We start from the raw sequence: 20,679 nt of genomic DNA on the forward strand, positions 1-20,679 counted from the left end.
GAACATGTCACTGAGGCTGAGTTCCAGAAGACACATTTGGCTAGTGATTAAGTTTATGATAAGAAAATGCTTGCTTATGTATGCTAGAATCATGCTCAGCCCAGTAGAATGCCCCTATTGTAAGAGGCACTGGGTAGATGAGGCCGGCTAAGGCACCAGCAGTTTGACTCACATCCTCTGTCTATTCACTCTGGATGTGCAAGCAGCAAGTACAATGGAGGACAAAAGTAGCCTACACTTTTAAAATCTCTCTCTCTCTCTTTTTCTTACATAAATATATACATAATAGTCCTCTGTGAATTATGAATCAGTTTCTGCATATCCACAAATACCTGCTGGCTAATAGACAAGTTATGAATTGAAGCAAAATGAAAGAACTTACTCTAGCAAGGCAAAATAAATACTTGGATACTTTATTTTTGAAAATTGTTTTGCTAAGTTTTGGCCTTCTCAAGTATTTGTGAAAACTGAATTGTTAACTTTCGGTGTTCTTGGAACAGTCTTCTATAATTTGGGTGTTTAAAAACAGAGTTGGCAGCTCTGTATCAGTACTTGACATTTCCTTAGAGAACTAGAGTGTTTTTGAGCTCTTCATTGCAAATCTGGAGATCAGTTTGTTGGGTGCAGTCTTGAAAACTGACTTTTCTCCTTCAGAATGTCTGCCATTCAAAACTGCTTTTATTTTATTTATTTTTTAAAATGTTTTTTAAAAATTTATTTTGAGAGAGCAAGAGATTGTGTGCACCCGAGTGGGGGAAGTGCAGGAGAGAGGGGGCGGAGAGAGAGAGAGAGAGAGAGAGAGAGAGAGAGAGAGAGAGAGAGAAACCAAAGCAGGCTCCACGCTGTCAGCATGGAGCCTGATGTGGAGTTTGAACTCATGAACCATGAGATCATGATCTGAGCCAAAGGCAGATGCTTAACTGACTGAGTCACCCAGGTGCCCCTCAAAACTGCTTTTATTTATTTATTTATTAAAAAATTTTTTTTTTACGTTTATTTATTTTTGACAGAGACAGAGTGCGAGCACGAGCTGGGGAGGGGCAGAGAGAGAGGGAGACACAGAATCTGAAACAGGCTCCAGGCTCCGAGCTGTCAGCACAGAGCCCGACACAGGGCTTGAACCGTGAGATCATGACCTGGGCTGAAGTCGGACGCTTAACTGACTGAGCCACCCAGGCGCCCCAAAACTGCTTTTAAATTATAATCCCCCCAACATTTTATTATGAAATATTTCAAATGTACAAGAAAGTTTAAAGAATTGTAAATACCATTATGCCCATCACTTAGAAGTCTCCAACCAATATTGAACTTGATCACATGTCTATTCATTTACCCATCCCTCTTTCCATCCCAGAACTTTTTCTTTTTTTAATTTTTTAATGTCTGTTTATTTTTGAGAGAGACAGAGTGTGAGTGGGGGAGGGAGAGACAGAGAGGGAGACATAGAATTGGAGGCAGGCTCCAGGGTCCGAGCCGTCACCAAAGAGCCCGATGCGGGGCTCAGACTCACAGACCGTGAGATCATGACCTGAGCCGGAGTCGGCCACTTAACCTACTGAGCCACCCAGGCGCCCCCATCCCAGAACTATTTTTAAGTTTACCCTATCAGAATGTGCTCAGCATGTATCTAGAAAGTTGTCCTTTTTAGTAGTATGTCTTAATTTTTTTGTGTGACCTGCTGTGTCTCCCAGTTTTCTGCTGTTAAAGTTTGGCCCCTCCTAAGCTGTGACTGTCTGAGGACAGCTCCAGCAGTGTGCTTGTGTGGCCTCATCCTCACAGGACATGCCCCAAAGTGGTCTCCCTTTTGCAATGAACACATTAACATTTTGAATATATTAATAGATTTTAAAAACTTATGTAAAAATGAAAAGAAACTATTCAGTTTTTTATCTGTACTTCATGCTTATGTTTAATGACTAGAGACACCATATGATATATACCTATTTTATATATTTATTTAATTTTGCTTTTTTTTTTCATTTATTCCATTTAGTATTCCATATACCTGCCTGTTATTAACCAGAAATCTGAATCCTTATCTTGAGAATTCGTTTATTTTTATTTTTATTTATTTTATAAAATTTACATCCAAGTTGGCATATAGTGCAATAATGATTTCAGGAGTAGAATCCAGTGATTCATCCCCTTTATATAACACCCAGTGCTTATCCCAACAAGTGTCCTTCTTAATGCCTCTTGCCTATTTAGCCCATCTCCCCACCCAAAACCCCTCCAGCAACCTTCAGTTTGTTCTCTGTATTTAAGAGTTTCTTATGTCTTGTCCCCCTCCTTGTTTTTATATTATTTTGCTTCCCTTCCCTTACGTTCATCTGTTTTGTATCTTAAATTCCTCATATGAGTGAAGTCCTATATTTGTCTTTCTCTGACTAATTTCACTTAGCATAATACCCTCTAGTTCCATCCACATAGTTGTAAATGGCAAGATTTCATTCTTTTTGGATATGTTCCTGTTTTAAACAGGTAACCCAGCACAACTGAGAATGGAAGCATTTCCTGATTCTTTTTCACATGGATTTCCCCTAAGCCTGTTTTTGTTTCAGATCCTCAATTAGAGGGTGTAAATCAAATACTAAGTTTATGTCCAAGTAACTCATGTCAGTTCTACGTGGAGTTCAAGCCTAACCATTACTGCCCCATTTTCTGTAAAAGGTCAATCATAGGTTTTAGTACAGAATAATAAAGGTTTGGGCCAGCCTGAGTGTTAAATTTTAGGAGAGGTAAATCAAGTTTATCTTTTGTTTTCTTAGCTATTGCTGTATATTTTAGACATAAACAGCATGATCAGAAACTTATGTGAGTCTATAATTAAGAGATTCCTTTATGGAATTAAAGACAAGAAATAGAAATTAATCTACAAATGTTTTCATTAAAGAAGTAAATACTGAGACTAGCACTAACCAAAAATCTCACAAATAGTTTGTCAATCTCGTTTTATTACATAATTCAAAATTTAAGATCAGAAGCATATTCACATTCAGTACAGAGAATGAAATTTGTTTCAATACTATTACGTGAAATGTGATTATAAGATAATGAGACTACCTGCTTTTTTTTTTTTAATGTTTATTTTGCGGGAGGGAGGGGCAGAGAGAGGGAGACACAGAATTTGAAGCAGGCTCTAGGCTCCGAGCTGTCAGCACAGAGCTCGACTCAGGGCTCGAACTCACAAACTGTGAGATCGTGACCTGAGCTGAAGTCGGACGCTTAACCGACTGAGCCACCCAGGCACCCCTAGACTACATGCTTTTTAAAATCATATGACAAATGGCAAAACACATTTCTTAACCTTGTTTTCTCATTATTAATTTTCTAAGGAGACCCTTTAGAAAGTTTTTCCTATTCACTTCTGCTGGTGTTACAGTATAGTCAAATTACAGTCTGTTTTTAGATTGTGAGGTCTTTGGGGAACCTGGGCTGGCTCAGTTGGTAGAGCATCCGAGTTTTTTTTTTTTTTCGGGGGGCGGGTGGGACCAGCTCACGTTTCATTTTGACGTTTTAAAATTGGACAGTTGTTTTGACATCTGCTCCCTCCTCCATATTTAGTCTCTTTAAAATGACAGGAAAACACCCAATCATAGGCTTAATGGGTTTCATAAGTTTATACCTTCAGTTCCTATTTGTAGCATCCAGTATTCCTTTGAAATTCCAGACAGACCCGGCAGTGGCCAGCAGTACACTTCAGACCTCCAGAGTTAAAAAAAAAAAAAAAAAAAGTGTAGGTTCTCTGAGTATTCGGTGTTGTAGTGGCACTTGTCCAAAACTGGTACATCCCTACCACTGGGGAACTTTAAATGTACCACTGGATAAAAAAAGCTTTTTCCCCTTCAAGGGCAAGAAAAAATCACTCCTCAAAGCCCACCAGATCTGACGGTGAGGTCTTCTTCCTGTCCTATCTCTTCAGGCTTGTTTTTTTCAGTGGAGCAAGAGAGACCAAGATCTGACATGAGTTACAAGAAATAAGACCGAGATGGCTATAAAGCAAGTGACCAGGAGCAAATGAGATGCTTCTTTACTTCTCACATCCAATATATGTGCTTCACAGAAAAACGACCGAAAGTAACAGTCCCACAAAATACAACAGCTAGAATTACAAAATCCATTCATCCGAGGGTGGTGGGAGGCAGGCAGGGGAGTTGGGAGGGTAAATGGCATAGGGAGAAAGAAAGTATTCAAATCAGTCCAGGCACAGGGGCTGGCAAGTGCTAGAGAAGAGCTGCAGAAAAACCTGTGGTCCATTCAGACTCACTGGTGTTAAAAATCCATATACTGGTGTCAGGAAGATTCTGCCTTATACACACTAGGGACAGAAATCCCAGTTCCTCAGAGAGAAGGGAACATGCAGAGGGTCCTTGGCAGAACGGGATCTGCCTTCCCTGGTGGAGGAGTTGATAAGGAAAAGAGCTCCTACAGCCTCCTTCCAGTCCCACCCATCTCCCTCCTCTGGATGGCAGGTGACTCAGTGGCCTGCAGGGGTCTTCAGTTTGGCAGGAGACAGATGTAGTGAAGGGAATTTCTCAGCAGAGGTTGAGCTACTCAGGGAAGACTACAGGTAGTCTTGTCTTGTGGAAAAGTCCGTTCCTTAAGAAAACCACCAAGAGAAGAAGCACAACTTGAGAAGGTATGCTTTGCCAGGGTTCTTTGCTTCATTGGTGCTGATTATGAACAGAGGAAAGAGAATGGAGAAGAGGCTGATAATACATGAGGATGGCACTGTTGTGAGGAAAGCCAGTGGCAAACCAAATCCAAAGTGGTACAGCCAGTTCCTTTCTGTGTTTGACAGCCAGTGGTGGATTTCAATTCCTTACTGAACCAATGATACTCAAAGCAGTATAGAGAGTAGAGGAGGGACATATGCAGAAGACTAACCTGCAGACCAACAAGGTAGATGGGAAAGGGACTCACAATCATCCCCTGGATCAGGAAAGGAGCCTGCAGCAAAAGGTTGAAGAGCATGTCAGCAATAATTTTGCTGACACTAGGGAATGGGTGAGGCTCCCTCCCTGATACAGGATCATGCTAGATCAGTTGTGTCTTTAAACCAAATGGCACTGACAACATTGCTAAGTACAAACATGGACGTAAGGAAGAATTCTAGCCACAGCCAAACATCTCCATGTAGTGATGGATCACCAGTAACTTGGGCTGTTACTGAATGTAGCACAGGAATAAACACTTGATAAAACAAGAGGAGACTTAACCAGAATACTCCACCATTCCAAGTGCAGCACTGGAAAATTCTGATGATACACGGCTCACTGTCTTGCTTCCTTTCAATACTTTGGGCTCTCCTCTGCGCCACGACACTGCTTGCCCTTCTTCAACACAGCTCCTCTCTCTTTGTTGAGTCCAAGCATCTAGCTTTGAGATGGTTCAGATTCCCCAGAATGAGCCTTTGATTCTCGTGGCAAGGTCCTGGAGAAAGGTTTTGACACTGTCAGCCATTTCTTCACCACCCGAACTACACAGAGAAACGTCTCAAAATCTTTGATCATGATGGATATGGCCGCTCTGCTGCCTGGCTCCTTGCCCACCATGGGCCGCTCAGCCCCTCCTGGCTTCTCTGGGCCCGCCACCAGCTCCCTCCCCGGCGCTTCCAGGGCTGGGGCCGCTGCACCAGCACTGGGCATGCCCAGGGCTTCACTGGGCCAAAGGGAAGTCAGGCTGGTGCCGAACTGAGCCACGCCATGCTGCCCTGGGTGGAAGGGCAGAGCATGCTACTCTTGATCTCAGAGTCGTGAGTTTGAGCCCCATGCTGGGTGTGGAGCTTACTTCAAAAAGACAAAAAAAAAAAAAAAAAGATTGTGAGGTCCTTGAATGCAGAACCCTGTTTTATTTATCTCCATATCCACAATGCCAGTAAAGTGATTTGAAGACTTCATGTGTTCATTATATGCATATTGAAGGAACGAACCACACTTAGCAACAGTCATAGAAATGACCTAAAAAACATGAAGGGAAATAGAACAGCTGTGTATAGTTCTATAATTTTTTAAAATGGTGAAATCATTATTTGAATCCCATAATTAGTTTTATAACTGCCAGTATTTTTTTTTTAATTCTTAACTGTAATTGACATACAATGTTATAGTTGGTTTCAGGTTTATAACATCATGATTTGAAAATTCTATGCTCAGTGCTCACTATGATAAAGTTGGTCACCAAACATTGTTATTACAATACTATTCCTTATGCTGCAGTTTTCATTTCTGTGACTTATTTTATAACTGGAAGTTTGTACCTCTTAATCCCCTTCGCCTATTTTGCTCATCCCACCACACTTACCTCCTTTCTGGCAATCACCAGTTTGCTCTCTGTATTTAATAGTCTGTTTTGTTGTTGTTGTTTTTGTTTTTCTATATATAAGTTAATCATATCATATTTTTCTTTGATTTTTTTTTTTTTATAAAGGGGCCAGGCATTTTCATTTTGCAAAGGGGGCTTGTGTATTATTATTTTTTTAATTTTTTTTTTTTTTTTTTTTTCAACGTTTTTATTTATTTTTGGGACAGAGAGAGACAGAGCATGAACGGGGGAGGGACAGAGAGATAGGGAGACACAGAATCGGAAACAGGCTCCAGGCTCTGAGCCATCAGCCCAGAGCCTGACGCGGGGCTCGAACTCACGGACCGTGAGATCGTGACCTGGCTGAAGTCGGACGCTTAACCGACTGCGCCACCCAGGCGCCCCATATTTTTTAATGTTTTATTTTTGAGAGAGAGAGTGTGTGTGTGAGTGGGGGAGGTGCAGAGAGAAGGGGAAGAGAGGATCCAAAGTAGGCTCTGCACTAACAGCGGAGAGCCTGATGTGGGGCTCAAGCTTACGAACTGTGAGATCATGACCTGGGCTGAGGTTGGACGCTCAACCGACTGAGCCATCCAGATGCCCTGAAATTCTTTTTTTAAATTTATTTTTTAATGTATGTTTATTTTTGAGAGCGAGAGAGACAGAGCATGAGCGGGGGAGGGGCAAAGAGAGAGGGAGACACGGAATACAAAGCAGGTTCCAGACTCTGAACTGTCAGCGCAGAGCCTGATGTGGGGCTCAAACCCATGAACCGTGTGATCATGACCTAAACCAAAGTTGGACGCTTAACTGAGCCACCCAAGTGCCCCTAAAATTCTTTTTTTTTAATGTTTATTTATTTTTGTGAGAGAAGGAGGGGGGAGGGGCAGAGGGAGAGAGAGAAAGGGAGGGAGGGAGAGAGAGGGGATCTGAAGCAGGCTCTGCGCTGATAGCGGTGAGCCCGATGTGGGGCTTGAACTCATGAACTGAGATCTGAGCTGAAGTCGGATGCTTAACCGACTAAGCTGCCCAAGCGTCCCTTCTTTGTTTATTTTACTTAGCATAATAACTGTTGGTCCTTCCATGTTGTTGTAAATGGCAAGATTTCGTTCTTTATGGCTGAGTAATATTTTGTTGTATGTATACACACACACACACACACACACACACACACCACATCCTCTTTATTCATCTCTCATTGGACACTTGAGTTGTTTTCATATCTTGGCTGTTGTAAATAATTCTTCAATAAACATAGGATTCCATATCTCTTTTCAGATTAGTGTTTTTGTTTTCTTTAGGTAAGTGCCCTGTAGTCGAATTATAAGACTGTATGGTATTTCTATTTTTAAGTTTTTGAGGAACCTCTATACTGTTTTCCATACTGGTTGTACCAATTTATCTTCTTACCCTAAGAGCATAAGGGTTCTCTTCTCCACATCTTTGTCAACACTTGTTATGTTTTCTCATTTTGATACTAGCCATTCTTACTGGTGTGAGAAATCTGGGATTGTGATACCTCCAGCTTTGTTGTTCTTTCTCAAGATTGCCTTGGCTATTCAAGGTCTTTTGTGGTTTCATACAAACTTTAAGATTATTTGTTTTAGTTCTGTGAAAAATTTTAATAAGGATTGTGTTGAATCAGTAGATTGCTTTGGGTAGTATGGACATTTTAACAATATTAATTCTTCCAAGCCATAAGCATGGTATCTTCCCATTTGTCTGTGTTGCCTTCAGTTTGTTTCATCAGTCTCTTACAGTTTTCAAAGTACAGATCTTTCATCTGCTTGGTTAAAGTTATTCCTAGGTGTTTCATTCTTTTTGGTGCAGTTGTAAATGAGATTGTTTTCTTAATTTCTCTTTCTGCTCCATTATTAATGTTAGAGATGCAACAGAATTCTGTATATTTTTGTATCCTACAATATTACAGATTTCATTTATTCTAATAGATTTTTGGTGGCCTCTTTAGGGTTTTCTGTATATAGTACCGTGTCATCTTAAGATAATGACAGTTTTACTTCTTCCTTACCAATTTGGGTGCCTTTAAAAAATTTTTTTTATCTGCTGAAATTAGGGCTTCTAGTACTGTGTTGAATAAAAGTGGTGAGAGTGGACATCCTTGTTCTTCATCTTAGAGGAAACACTTTCAGTTTTTTCACCATTGTGTATGATGTTAGCTGTGGGTTTTTTTAACATATGGCCTTTATTATGTTGAGGTGTGTTCCCTCTAAACCCACTTTGTTGAGAGTGTTTATCATGAACAGATGTTGTGTTTTGTCAGATGCTTTTTCTGCATCTATTGACATAATTATGTGGTTTTTATCTTTTCTCTTGTTAATGTGTATCACATTGATTGATTAGCGAGTATCAGTTCTTGCATCCCTGGAATAAATTTCACTTGATTGTGATGAATCATCCTTTTAAGTGTTATTAAATGTGTTTTGCTAAAATTTGTTGATGATTTTTGCATCCATCTTCATCGAATATATTGGCTTGTGTTTTTCTTTTTCTGTATTATCTTTGTCTAGTTTTAGTAGCAGGGTAACATTGACCTCATATAGTGAATTTGGAAGTTTTCCTTCCTCTTCTATATTTTGGAATAGTTTGATAAGAATAGGTTATTAACTATTTTTTAAATGTTTGGTAGAATTTATCTGTGAAGCCATCTTGTCCTGGACTTTTGTTTGTTGGGAGTTTTTTGATTGCCAATTCAGTTTTGTTACTAGTAATTGGTTTGCTCACATTTTCTATTCCTTCCTGATTCAGTCTTAGAAGATTGTTTCTGGAAGTTAATCCATTTCATCTAGGTGGTTTAATTTGTCGGCATACAATTTTTTATAGCATTCTCAACAACCCTTTGTTTTTCTGTGGTGTCAGTTGTTATTTCTCCTCCTTTGTCATTTCTGATTTTATGAGTTCTCTTTTTTTGTTGATGCGTCTTGCTGAAGGTTTATCAATTTGGTTTATCTTTTCAAAGAATCAGTTCTTAGTTTCATTGACTTTTTCTAATTTTTTTTTAAGTCTCTGTTTCATTTGTTTCCATTCTCATCTTTATCATTTCTTTCCTTCTAACTTTTTTTTTTTTTTAAGTTTGTTTATTTAGAGAGAGAGTTAGCACACCCAGGAGCAGGGGAGAGTCAGAAAGACCAGGAGAGAGAGAATCCAAGCAGGCTGGGCGCTGACAGCGTGAAAGGAGCTCAGTCCCACAAACTGTGAGATCGTGACCAAAGCTGAAATCAACAGTTGGACACTTAACTGACTGAGCCACCCAGGCGCCCCTGTTCTTTTTTCTAATTCCTTTAGGTGCAAGATTAGTTTGTTTATTTGAGATTTTTTATGTTTCTTAAGATAGGTTTATATCACTATAAACTTCCTTCTTAGAACTGCTTTTGCTATATCCCAAAGATTTTGTACTGTTGTGTTTTCAGTTTTGTCTTTATGTATTTTTTTATTTTCTCTGATTTCTTCATTGACCCATTGGTTGTTTAGTAGCATGTTTAGCTTCCATGTGTTTGTATTTTTTCTAGTTTGTTTTTTTTTTCCTTGTAATTGATTACTAGTTTCCTACTGTTGTGGTAGGATAAGATGCTTGGTTTGATTTCAGTCTTCCTATTCCTAAATTTATTGAGACTTGTTTTGTTACCTAACATGTGATCTATCCTGGAAAATGTTCCACGTGCATTTGAAAAGAATGTGTATTCTGTTGTTTTTGGATGGAATGTACTGTATATATTTGTTAGGTCCAATGTGTCATTCAAAGCCATTGTTTTCTTGTTGATATTCTGTTTGTATCATCTATCCACTGATCTAAGTGGGGCGTTAAAGTCCTTTACTATTGTATCACTATCGGTTTCTCCCTTTATGTCTGTTAAAATTTGCTGTATGTATTTAGGTGCTCCTGTGTTGGGTGTCTGATATTTATAGTTGTTACATTCTCTTGTCAGATGGATCCTTTTGTCATTATGTAATGTCCTTATTTGTCTCTCATTTTATTCATTTATCTATTTTTAATGTTTATTTACTTAGCAGGCAGGGGTGGGGCAGAGTGAGGGGGAGAGAGAATCCTAAGCAGGCTCAGGATTGTCAATGCAGAGCTGGACATGGAGCTCAAACCCATGAACCGTGAGATCATGACCTGAGCCAAAATTAAGAGTTGGATGGTTGACTGACTGAGCCACCCACGTGCTCTGCTGCAGTCTTTCTCTTAAAGTCTATTTTGTCTGATAGAAGTATTGCTAACCCAGCTATTTTTTTCCCCTTTCTTCTGCATGAAATATATTTTTTCATTCCTTCACTTTCAGTCTGTATGTGACTAGATCAGAAGTGAGTCTCTTGTAAGGCAGCATTTTTTTTTTTTTTTTTTTTTTTATCTAGTCACCCTATATCTTTTGTTTGCAGCATTTAGTCTGGTTACAGTTAGAGTAATTATTGATGGGTATGTACTTATTGCCATTTGGTTAATTGTTTTCTGATTGTTTTTGTAATTCTTCCGTTAATTTTCTTCACTTGCTCTCTTGTGATTTGATGGTTTTCTTTATGTTATGCTTGGAATCCTTTCTCTGTTTTGCTGTGTAGCTATTATTGGGTTTAGATTTGTGGTTACCATTGGGTTTATATGTAACATCCTGTATGTATAGCAGTCTGTGATAAGTTGATAATTGCTTAAGTTGGAACACATTCTAAAAGCACTAAATTTTTATTGCCCACCCCCACATGTTGTGTGTGTCATATTTTACATCTGTTTGTGTATCCCTTGGAATTTTTGTGGATATAATATGTTTTACTATAATTTGTGTTTTAACTTCTGTACCGGCTTTATAAGTCATTAATCTGGGGCACCTGGCTCATTTGGTTGAACATTACGTTCAGCTGAGGTCATAATCTTGTGGTTCATGAGTTGGAGCCCCGCATCAGACTCTCTGCTATCAGCACAGAGCCCCCTTCAATTCTCTGTCCCCCTCTCTCTGCCCCTCCCTTGCTTGTGCTATCGTGTCTCTCTCTCTCTCTCTCTCTCTCTCTCTCTCTCTCAAAAATAAGTAAACATTAAAAAAATTTAAAAGATACAAGTCATTAATCTACCTTTACTATATGCTTGCTTTTATTTGTGAACTTTTTTGTTTTCATAATTTTCTTCTAGTTATGGGCTATGGTTTTCACTTAAAGAATTCTCTTTAGCATTTCTTGTAAAACTGTTTTGGCGTGATGACCTCCTTTAACTTTTGTTTATCTGGGAAACCCTTTATTTTTCAATTCTTAATGATAATCTTGGTAGGTAGGGTATTCTTGGTTGTAGGTTATTTTCCTTTCAGTACTTGGAATACATTATGCTACTCCTTTCTGGACTGTATAACTACTAGTATTCTGTAGGTTATGTATCCTATATGTTCAGAATTAAAAAAAAAAAATCTATGGACATTTTTCTTCAAAGCAAATCTTAGCCAGAAGCAGAATTTATAAAACAGATAGAAGTGGAGGTCCACAGCTATTTCTGCCCACTCTTATTTTCTCTTCTCAGACTTCACTCCCGCTGCAGGGCCCCCTCCCTCACTTTTTTTTTTTAATTTTTTTTTTTTTAACATTTTATTTATTTTTGAGACAGAGAGAGAGAGCATGAACAGGGGAGGGTCAGAGAAAGAGGGAGACACAGAATCTGAAACAGGCTCCAGGCTCTGAGCGGTCAGCACAGAGCCCAACGCGGGGCTAGAACTCACGGACCGTGAGATCATGACCTGAGCCGAAGTCGGACGCTCAACCGACTGAGCCACCCAGGCGCCCCCCCCCCCTCACTTTTAAGGAGACTTCTTGGAGCTTTTAGGACTCTGCAGAGCAATTAGAAGATAATTGGAATATCTTAGTTCATCGTTGATATGTTTTCTTAGACTTGAGAAGACTCAGTATAGTCTGAGAGTGTGACTGAGATGGCTTTCCTCTTTTTTTTTTTTTTTTTTTTTTTAAATGGGACTCACTCCCAAGAAATTTTGAGCCAGTGCCTTCCATTTTCCTCTTTAACGAATGTACTTTTACTAGATGGAGGTATAATTGCATTGTCCTTAGAGTTATTTCAAAGCATGATGGTTGAGGGTTTTGAACATGCTTTATGCTCTTGATGAGTGTTTTTTTTTTTAATATAAGAAACACCTATGTATTGAAAATTTATAATGTGCCATTTTAAAATGTAACTGCTAAGCTAGTATTTCCTTTCTTTGCCATGTAGTTTTTATTTTTCTGTCCTTTCTGTTCCCTTTTTATATGCTTAAGTTCACATCAAGGGATGGCTAAATTGTCAAGCTGGACTAGTATAATAACCCCATTCTCTTCCCACTTTGCAGGCAAAACCAAGATTGATTTCGCTAAAACAACAGTTGTATCATCCTTCTCAGTTTTCCATGACCTCTTTTTTTCTGCACAGTGAATTCAATTCAGTAGCCATTTATTTTGCTGATGCCAGTGCAGACATTGTACATGGTGCATTGCGAAGGCAGGAAAGACTTAGGTCTTTGTTCTCAAGGGCAGTCTTTCAGTCTTCTCTGCCATGACCTTGTATGATTAGACTCACCTTTTCAGTTAATATTTCTTGAGCACTTATTATGTAAGGCACTTAGTTTTAGTACTTTTACTAACTCAGTTTTCAAAATAATGGTAAAGTAGATAGTATTATTTCTATTTTATAGATGAAAAAATGAGGGCAGAGAAATTAAGAAACTTTCTCAACTTAATATAGTGCCTTTGCTCATATTCTTTATGCTCAGTGTCTGTCCTTCACATTAAATCTTATTAGCTCCTTTAAGTAGATCCTTCCCAGATTCTGCTGTTATCCAGATTTATAGCACTAACCGTTTCTGACTCTTCAGGAATTTAGCCATAATGTGTTTAATGATGATTCTTGATTTTTTATTTATTTTTACATTTATTATTTGTCTTGATTTTTTTAATTTCAAAAGCGTATATTGTTTCCTTAGTAACAAATAATATAATGTCTTGACTGTATAGTAGACACTAACTGAAATACTCCTTATTCTTTCATCTTTCTAAATGATTCTGAGCTCCTTGAGGGGAGAAACTGTATCTTATAATTTGTATTTTTCATAGCCCAGTGTAGTACCTTACTCTTAGTCGGTGGTCAGTGTGGCTTATGGATATGGGTTTCTACCTTCTATTTTATTTTACTGCTTCAGTTTCTCAGAGCTCTGTGTACTCAAATGTGGGCTGACTAAACCTAGTAACTGACCATTCTCAGAACATCTTATATTTTGTTGGTAAATTCAAACATACTGAAGTTGCCAGCTCATTAGAAACTATTTTGATGGACAGAAGTTTGTCTAGGCTGGTATTTCTTTCCTTTGTAGGACTTTAAATTCGGAATGGACCTGACCTGAGGATTTGCTTGTGGATTATGATTGGGAAGCATATGTGAAAAGGATATCTTAGATTTCAGGAAATAATAGATACTGTTAAGTCATTTAATTCTTTTAACAAACTTATGGGATGAGTTCAGTCATCATTATCCCCATCTTATGTATGAGGGTTCTGAGACATAGAAAGAGTAGGCAATTTAGGTGTCTTGACCAAGAGCATGTGGTAAACCAAGGGGAATTTGAACCTGGCATTTTGACCTCTAGTTTGTGTTCCTGATTACTGCTCTGCAACCACCTCTGCTATCGTCACAGTGCCATATTTATTGGTAACTTTTAGTATTTATTCACATTTAACCTGGATCTATCACAGCTGATGATTGACATATGAAATAGCCTTGGTGAATATGGTCTTATAAAAGACATTTGAAAGACTTTTTAATTTGCTTTCACATTTCCTTTCAACAGTATATTCAGTATATACAGGCATATCCTGGAGATAATTGCGTGTTCAGCTCTAGATCACTGCAATGAAGCCAATATTACAGGAAAGCCACATCTGCAGTTATTTCTTCAATCAAGTTTTGAAGCCTCGAAATCATCCATGAGAGTTGGAATTACCTTCTTCCAAACTTCTGTTATTGTCGATATTTTGACCTCTTCCCATGAGTCAAGAATGTTTTTAATGTCATCTAGAATGGCAAATCCTTTCCAGAAGGTTTTAAATTTACTTGCCCAGATCCATCAGAAGAATCACTGTCTCTGGCAGTTATAGATTTTTGAAATATTCAAATAATAAGACTTGAAAGTCAGAATTACTCCTTGTCAGAATTACTCCTTGGTCCGTGGGCTGCAGAGTGAATATTGTGTTAGCAGGCATGAAAATAACATTAATCTCATTGTACACCTCCATCAGAGCTCTTGGGTGAACAGGTGCAGTGTCAATAAACAGTAGTAGTTTAAAAGGTATCGGTTTTTCTGAGCAGTAGGTTTCTACAGTGGGCTTAAGCCCATTCAGTATACCATGTTGTGAACAGATGTGTTTTCATCCAGGGTTTGTTATTTCATTTACACAGTACAGGCAGAGTAGATCTGCATAATTCTTAGGGACCCTAGGCCTTTCAGAATGGTAAATGAGTATTGGCTTCAACTTAGTCATCAGCTGTGTCAGCCCTGACAAGACAGCCTGTCCTTTGACAGTCAGCTGTAAAGTTCTCCTCTCTAGCTGTGTAAGTCTTAGATGGCATCTCCTAAAGATGCTGTTCTAATAGAAGACTGTTCTGTCTACATTGAAAATCTGCTGTAGAGTAAACCACCTTCATTAATGATCCTAGCTAGATCTTCTGGAGAACTTGCTGCAGGTTCTATATCAGCACTTGCTGCTTTACCTTGCAATTTTACATTCTAAAGGTGGCTTCCTTTCTTAAACCTCACAGATCAAACTCTGCTAATTTCAGACTTTTGTCCTACAGCTTCCTCACCTCTCTCAGCCTCCATAGTACTGTCTGGATTTGGCTTTGGTTTAAGGGAATGTCGTGGCTGGTTTAATCAGAAGATTAATCAGACCACTGAAACTTTCTCCAAAGAATGTTTTGCTTTCTTATAGTTCATTTGTTCACAGGAGTAGCACTTTTAATTTCCTCCAGTAAATTTTTCCTTTACATTCACAACTTGGCTGGCTGGTGAAAGAGACCTAGCTTTTCGCCTTTGTTGGTTTTCTTCATGCCTTTCTCACCAAGCTTAATCATTTTTAGCTTTCGATTCAAAGAACAAAATCATTTGAACACTTAGAGGCTACTGAGCAGTTGTTAATTGGCCTAATTTCAATATTACTGTGTCTCAGCAACTAGGGAGGCCTGAGGAGAGAGGGAGACAGAGGAACATCTGTTGGTAGAGCAGTCAGAACACACACAACACATATTCAGTTCTCTATCTTATAGGGGTGTGGTTTGTGGCACCCCAAAACAACTATGGTAGGAACATTAAAGATCACAGATCACCGTAACAAATATATATAATTTGGAGTTTGAAATATTGCGAGAATTGGGGTGCCTGGGTGGCTCAGTCAGTTAAGTGTCCGACTCTTGATCTTGGCTCAGGTCATGATCTCATGGTTCATGAGATTGAGCCCCACACTGGGCTCAACACTGGCAGCGCAGAGCCTGCTTTGGATTCTCTCTCTCTCTCTCTCTCTCTCTCTCTCTCTCTGTCTCTCTGTCTGTCTGTCTCTGTCTCTGTCTCTGTCTCTCTCTCTTTCTGCCCCTCCCCTGCTTACAATCTTTCTCTCAAAAATAAGTAAATAAACATAAAAAAAATACTGTGAGAATTACTAAAGTAGGACACAGAGACATTAAGTGAGCAAGTGGTGCCTATAGAGTTGCTGGACCAGGGTTGCCACACAAACCTTCAGTTTGTAAAAAATGCAGGGCCTGTGAAGTGCAGTAAAGCAGAGTACAATAAAATGAGGTATACCTGTATTTAAAATCATTATTTTCTAGCTTAAAGTTTAGGAACTTGTTGATCATCCCAATATAGAATCATAGTACATCATCAGGATTGGAAAGTTACCTTAAGAATCATCTCCCCACTCTTAAATCTTCTTTATAGAAATGCTGCCAAGTACTTGCCCAGATTAATCTTGATCAGATTACTATTGATTCTGTAGTGATTCAATACCTATAGAAGTCATCTTTCCATTTTCTTTAGTTTTATTTTATTTTTTTCATTCAAACTTGGGTCTTAAGTCAATTCTTCAAAATTGTAGAAAAACTCATTTATGTTACAGAATAAACACCAGAATGCAGAGCTTTAATGAGTTGCCAAAAAATTATACAGTTGTTAATACCACAAGTCTCTAGTCACTCAGTAAATATGTGAGACCCTGCAATGAACTCCTCATTGTTCTAGGTGCTGAGGAAATGGGTGAAGAGAGGAGACCCAGTCCCTCCCCTTATGGGCCTTATAGCTAATGATCAAATGAATGTTACCAATAAGCACCCAGTTTGTTGGATGTTTATGAATGCTATGAAGACAAAACATGAAAAGAGTTAAGGATGGTGTGTGTGGTACTATTTCACAAAATGATAAGATAATATTTTACCAGAGCTGATGGAAGTGAGGGGCAAGTAGCACAGATATCTGATGGAAGAGCATTTAGGAAAGAGCATTTATGAAAGAGCAGTTAGTGCAGACGCCCTGAGGTGAAAGCAGGCTTGTGAAATCAACAAGGAGGTAATGTGGGGGGAGCAGTTTGAGAGAGGGACAGAGTTCTGGAACAGTGGTCAGAGAGGCTAGAAACATCATAGAGAGGACCTTGTAAACCATGGTACGGGCCTCCGTTCTGAAGGAGAAGGAAAGCCACTGTTGCTTTCTGACTGGGGAGTGATACAGTGTACACCCTCTAATATTTTTAAAGGGTATCTATATATTTTTTTTTAATTTTTTTTTTAACGTTTATTTATTTTTGAGACAGAGACAGAGCATGAATGGGGGAGGGGCAGAGAGAGAGGGAGACACAGAATCGGAAGCAGGCTCCAGGTTCTGAGCCATCAGCCCAGAGCCCGACGCGGGGCTCGAACTCACGGACCTTGAGATCGTGACCTGAGCTGAAGTCGGACGCTTAACCGACTGAGCCACCCAGGCGCCCCAAGGATATCTATATTTAAAGCACTGTGCTAAAGCTGCCAGGATATCAGTCAGATAATATCCTTGCTTTCTGGAAGCATGTTATCTAAGGATAAATTGTAAATAAGAAGTTATAATAAAAGCATAAGTGAAATTAGTTTCTATTATTTAAGTATAAACAGAACTCTGTAAGTGGAAGAGTTTTAATTAAAGAAATTAGTGAAGAGCTACAGTGTACTGAACCCCAGAAATCCCCAGTCTGTTTCTAGTCAAAGTGAGTGAGCTTCTTAAGGAGCCTCTCCTCTTTTAATAGTTGTTTTAATGTAGCTACCTCACCTTGAAAGGCTCAAATGGGGGAGGACCAACGAGACAGTCTTAATAGATTGTTTTTATTGTTCTTTAGATGTAATTATAAACATATTAAAGGTATAGAAATTTATTAATATTAGCACTGCAGCTACTCTAACATACCCTTTATAGAGGACAGAACATGCTTCTAAACTTAAGATATTAGAAAAGAGTTGAAACTATCTCTCCACTTGTAGGAATGTAAAAACAAAACAAAAACCCACAATCCATTCCCATAGTTGAGAGATCACTGGTCTTGCAATTTTCAAATAGTATCCTTCAATTGTATTTTCATTATCTTAGTAAAATGTGAGAAAATTATGATTAAGGGTGTTTTTTTAACTACCCCAAAAGATAAATTTAGAGCACTTTTACGCCCTTAAGATTACTGCAGATGGTATTTTCAAGCTTCCTTACTTTCTTTGTCTTAACATACAGATTAATTTAGAGTGTGCTTTGAAATATAAATGTATTATTCACATAAAACTTCTTTAACAAAATGGTTGTGTAACCTGTATCTCCGAGATGCAGATGCCAGTTGAAAAGAAAGTACCAAATTATGGGGATGGCACACTGATCTTGTCTCTAGTACCGGTGAGGGGAGGCCTTCCACTGAACAGCTCTGTGTGTCTTATCTCCTGCTCCTGCAAATTTCTACAATGCATTGGCAGAGACCCTCAGTTGGTTTTACTTCTCTGAAGACTACTCAACAGCCAGCTACCTGACCTAGGTTGACCTCTCTTGGTCTTGTATCCTACCTAAGTTAAAGTGATCTTCCTAGATGTCTTGTTGTTGGGAAACTCCAGGAATTTCTTCCTTACCTGATCCTTCAACTAGCAGTTAAGTATCAGATTTGCTTCCCCAAGCAAGTCTTTATATGCTCTTTCTAATCCAAAGTGATCATTGTATTATCTCACATTTTTTCTCCCAAAGAATACCTAATGAATCCTTTGTTTTAAAATGCAGAATCCAAAAACAGAGTACTTAACCATTGTTTTAATTGAGATATAATTTACATACCTTAAACATCACCTTTTTAACTGTACAGTTTAGTGGTTTTCAGTATATTGACAAGGTTGTGTATCCATCATGCACTCTTATTATTTGCCCCCTCCGCCCCCAAAATGTTGTACCCATTAGAATTCACTCCCCAGTCTCTTCTCTTCCTAGCCCTTGGCAGCTCTTAATCTGCTTTCTGTCTCTGTGGATTTGTTTATTCTGGAAGTTTCATGTAAATGGAATCATACAATATGTGGGCTTTTGTGTCTGGCTTCTTTCACTTAGCATAATGTTTTCAAGGTTAATCTATGTCGTAGTATGTACCAGTACTTCATTCCTTTTTACATTGAACAATATTGCATTGTACAGATCACCACATTTTGTTTTCCTGTTCATCATTGATGGACATTTGAGTTGTTTCTGCTTTTGGCTGTTAGGAATTATGCTGCTGTGAACGTTTGTGTGCAGATATTTTGTATGGACATTTTTTCAATTTGCCTCATTTTTTGAGTAGTTCTCAGTTTCCTTTGGAAACTCAGCTTCTATCCCTGCCTACAAGGGATCTTAGAAACCTTTAATAATACCATCCCCATTCTTAAAACTTTATTGTTTCTCAGTGGAATTAGACCTCACTTTTCCAAGAACCATCTTGAGGCTAATGTGAATAGTTGGAGGAAGTAAGGCAGGATTAGTAAAATCCCCTGGATTGTTGGATTTATATTTTAGGAAAGGGTTGCTAATTACCTTTCCTGTAATGTATGTAACTGATAGAACTTTGAGTGTGGAGAGGTTTCACTACCAAATCTTTGCCCTGCTAAGTAAAACTAAATGTCTTCTATTGTATTGGAGGGAGGACAGTTGAGATCCTTGCACTGAATTGATTTTATAAGTAGATAATAATAATAAAGCATCTATGTAGTTTGGTCTGTAGGATGGAGTTTTTCAACACAGTTGTTGCATTTTACTAGGATAGGCTTTTGGGAAGTGTTTAATACTTGAATAATTGAATATAATATATAGCAGTAACACATTCCAACACTCAAGATATTTATTTTGTTGGTCAAATATGTGAGAATGCAGAGGTGGGTCGTATGTTCATACATGGAGTATTCAGGCTTTGAATTACTATGTAGACCAAATTCTACCTCATCTCATTAAATTTCCTAAAAAGAACACCAGGGAATCCATTTCTATTGGTTAGTCATAGCTTACACTATTTTCTACCTGTTTTAACCTTATACTTCTGGCAGGAAGGAGAGGTAAGAAGTCTGTAAGCACTTGGCAGCCACTAGTTATCTACTTCACTGTGATCCCATTTTACAGATGAAGAAATTGAAAGGCTTTTGAGATTATTTGAATGTTGCTTTGATTTCTTCCTTTTTTTAGGCCATTGACATTCTGTACTTTGAGAGTAATTTTCTTGCCAGATTAGTTTGTAGATTGTCAACATTTCCTGAAATGAAAAAAGTAAATTGTTTGAGAAAACTGAAAGGATACTCTTAAACATTTTATTAATGACAGTGTAAGCCAGATCAAGTGAGATTAATGCTGCTCCATATGTGATTAAGCTATAAACTTTATTTAGGATTATAAAGAACAAAATATGAAGGCCATTTTAATGTTTTGTAATTTTTTGTTGTTGTTTCAGTGAAAAGTGTAAGGCTAGAGGATTTACCGTGATTGTGGATGGCAGAAAATCACAGTGGAATGTGGTGAAAACAGTAGTCTTAATGCTACAGGTAATTTTATTTTTGTCTATCAGGAAATGGTTTTATTTTATAGCAACAGATAAAGTGATAATGGAAATGCATTTCATTTATTGGACTGTGCCCAGACTTCTCGGCAGTGACTGAGTTCTGAAATGGACACTACTGGATTTTTAAAATTCAATTCTTAGAGGTATGACTTTGATTAGTAAAATGAATTTCAGTCCTAAAGGTTTGTAAATGATCAAAAATAGTATGTCATGTTTAAGAAATTTAATAAGTAGGCCAGTGAGTCTAAAAGTGTAATGTTGTCGGACTTAACTGGGAGCTTTTGCAGGCTGTGGTAT

At 38.3% G+C, this 20,679-nt stretch overlaps 1 protein-coding gene and 1 pseudogene across 7 annotated transcripts in view; one reads left to right on the forward strand and one right to left on the reverse strand.

Annotated features, from left to right (window-relative positions):
- The window catches only part of SESTD1 (SEC14 and spectrin domain containing 1), a 151,012-nt gene that overhangs the window by 50,851 nt on the left and 79,482 nt on the right, over window positions 1-20,679 (forward strand). For all 7 annotated transcript variants that reach the window (XR_002083311.2, XR_002083315.2, XM_019460933.2 and 4 more), the window contains one exon: window positions 20,275-20,365. Coding sequence is in view for 5 of the 7 variants with exons in the window: in XM_019460933.2 (XP_019316478.2) it covers window positions 20,275-20,365 (91 nt within the window). In the remaining 2 variants the exon portion in view is untranslated. The remainder of the gene's footprint in view (window positions 1-20,274; window positions 20,366-20,679) is intronic.
- Window positions 4,478-5,469, reverse strand: LOC109273860 (etoposide-induced protein 2.4 homolog; annotated as a pseudogene).

This window comes from Panthera pardus, unplaced genomic scaffold, assembly GCF_024362965.1.
Source record: "Panthera pardus isolate Hobbes unplaced genomic scaffold, ASM2436296v1 HiC_scaffold_10, whole genome shotgun sequence".
NCBI classification, from domain to species: Eukaryota; Metazoa; Chordata; class Mammalia; order Carnivora; family Felidae; genus Panthera; species Panthera pardus.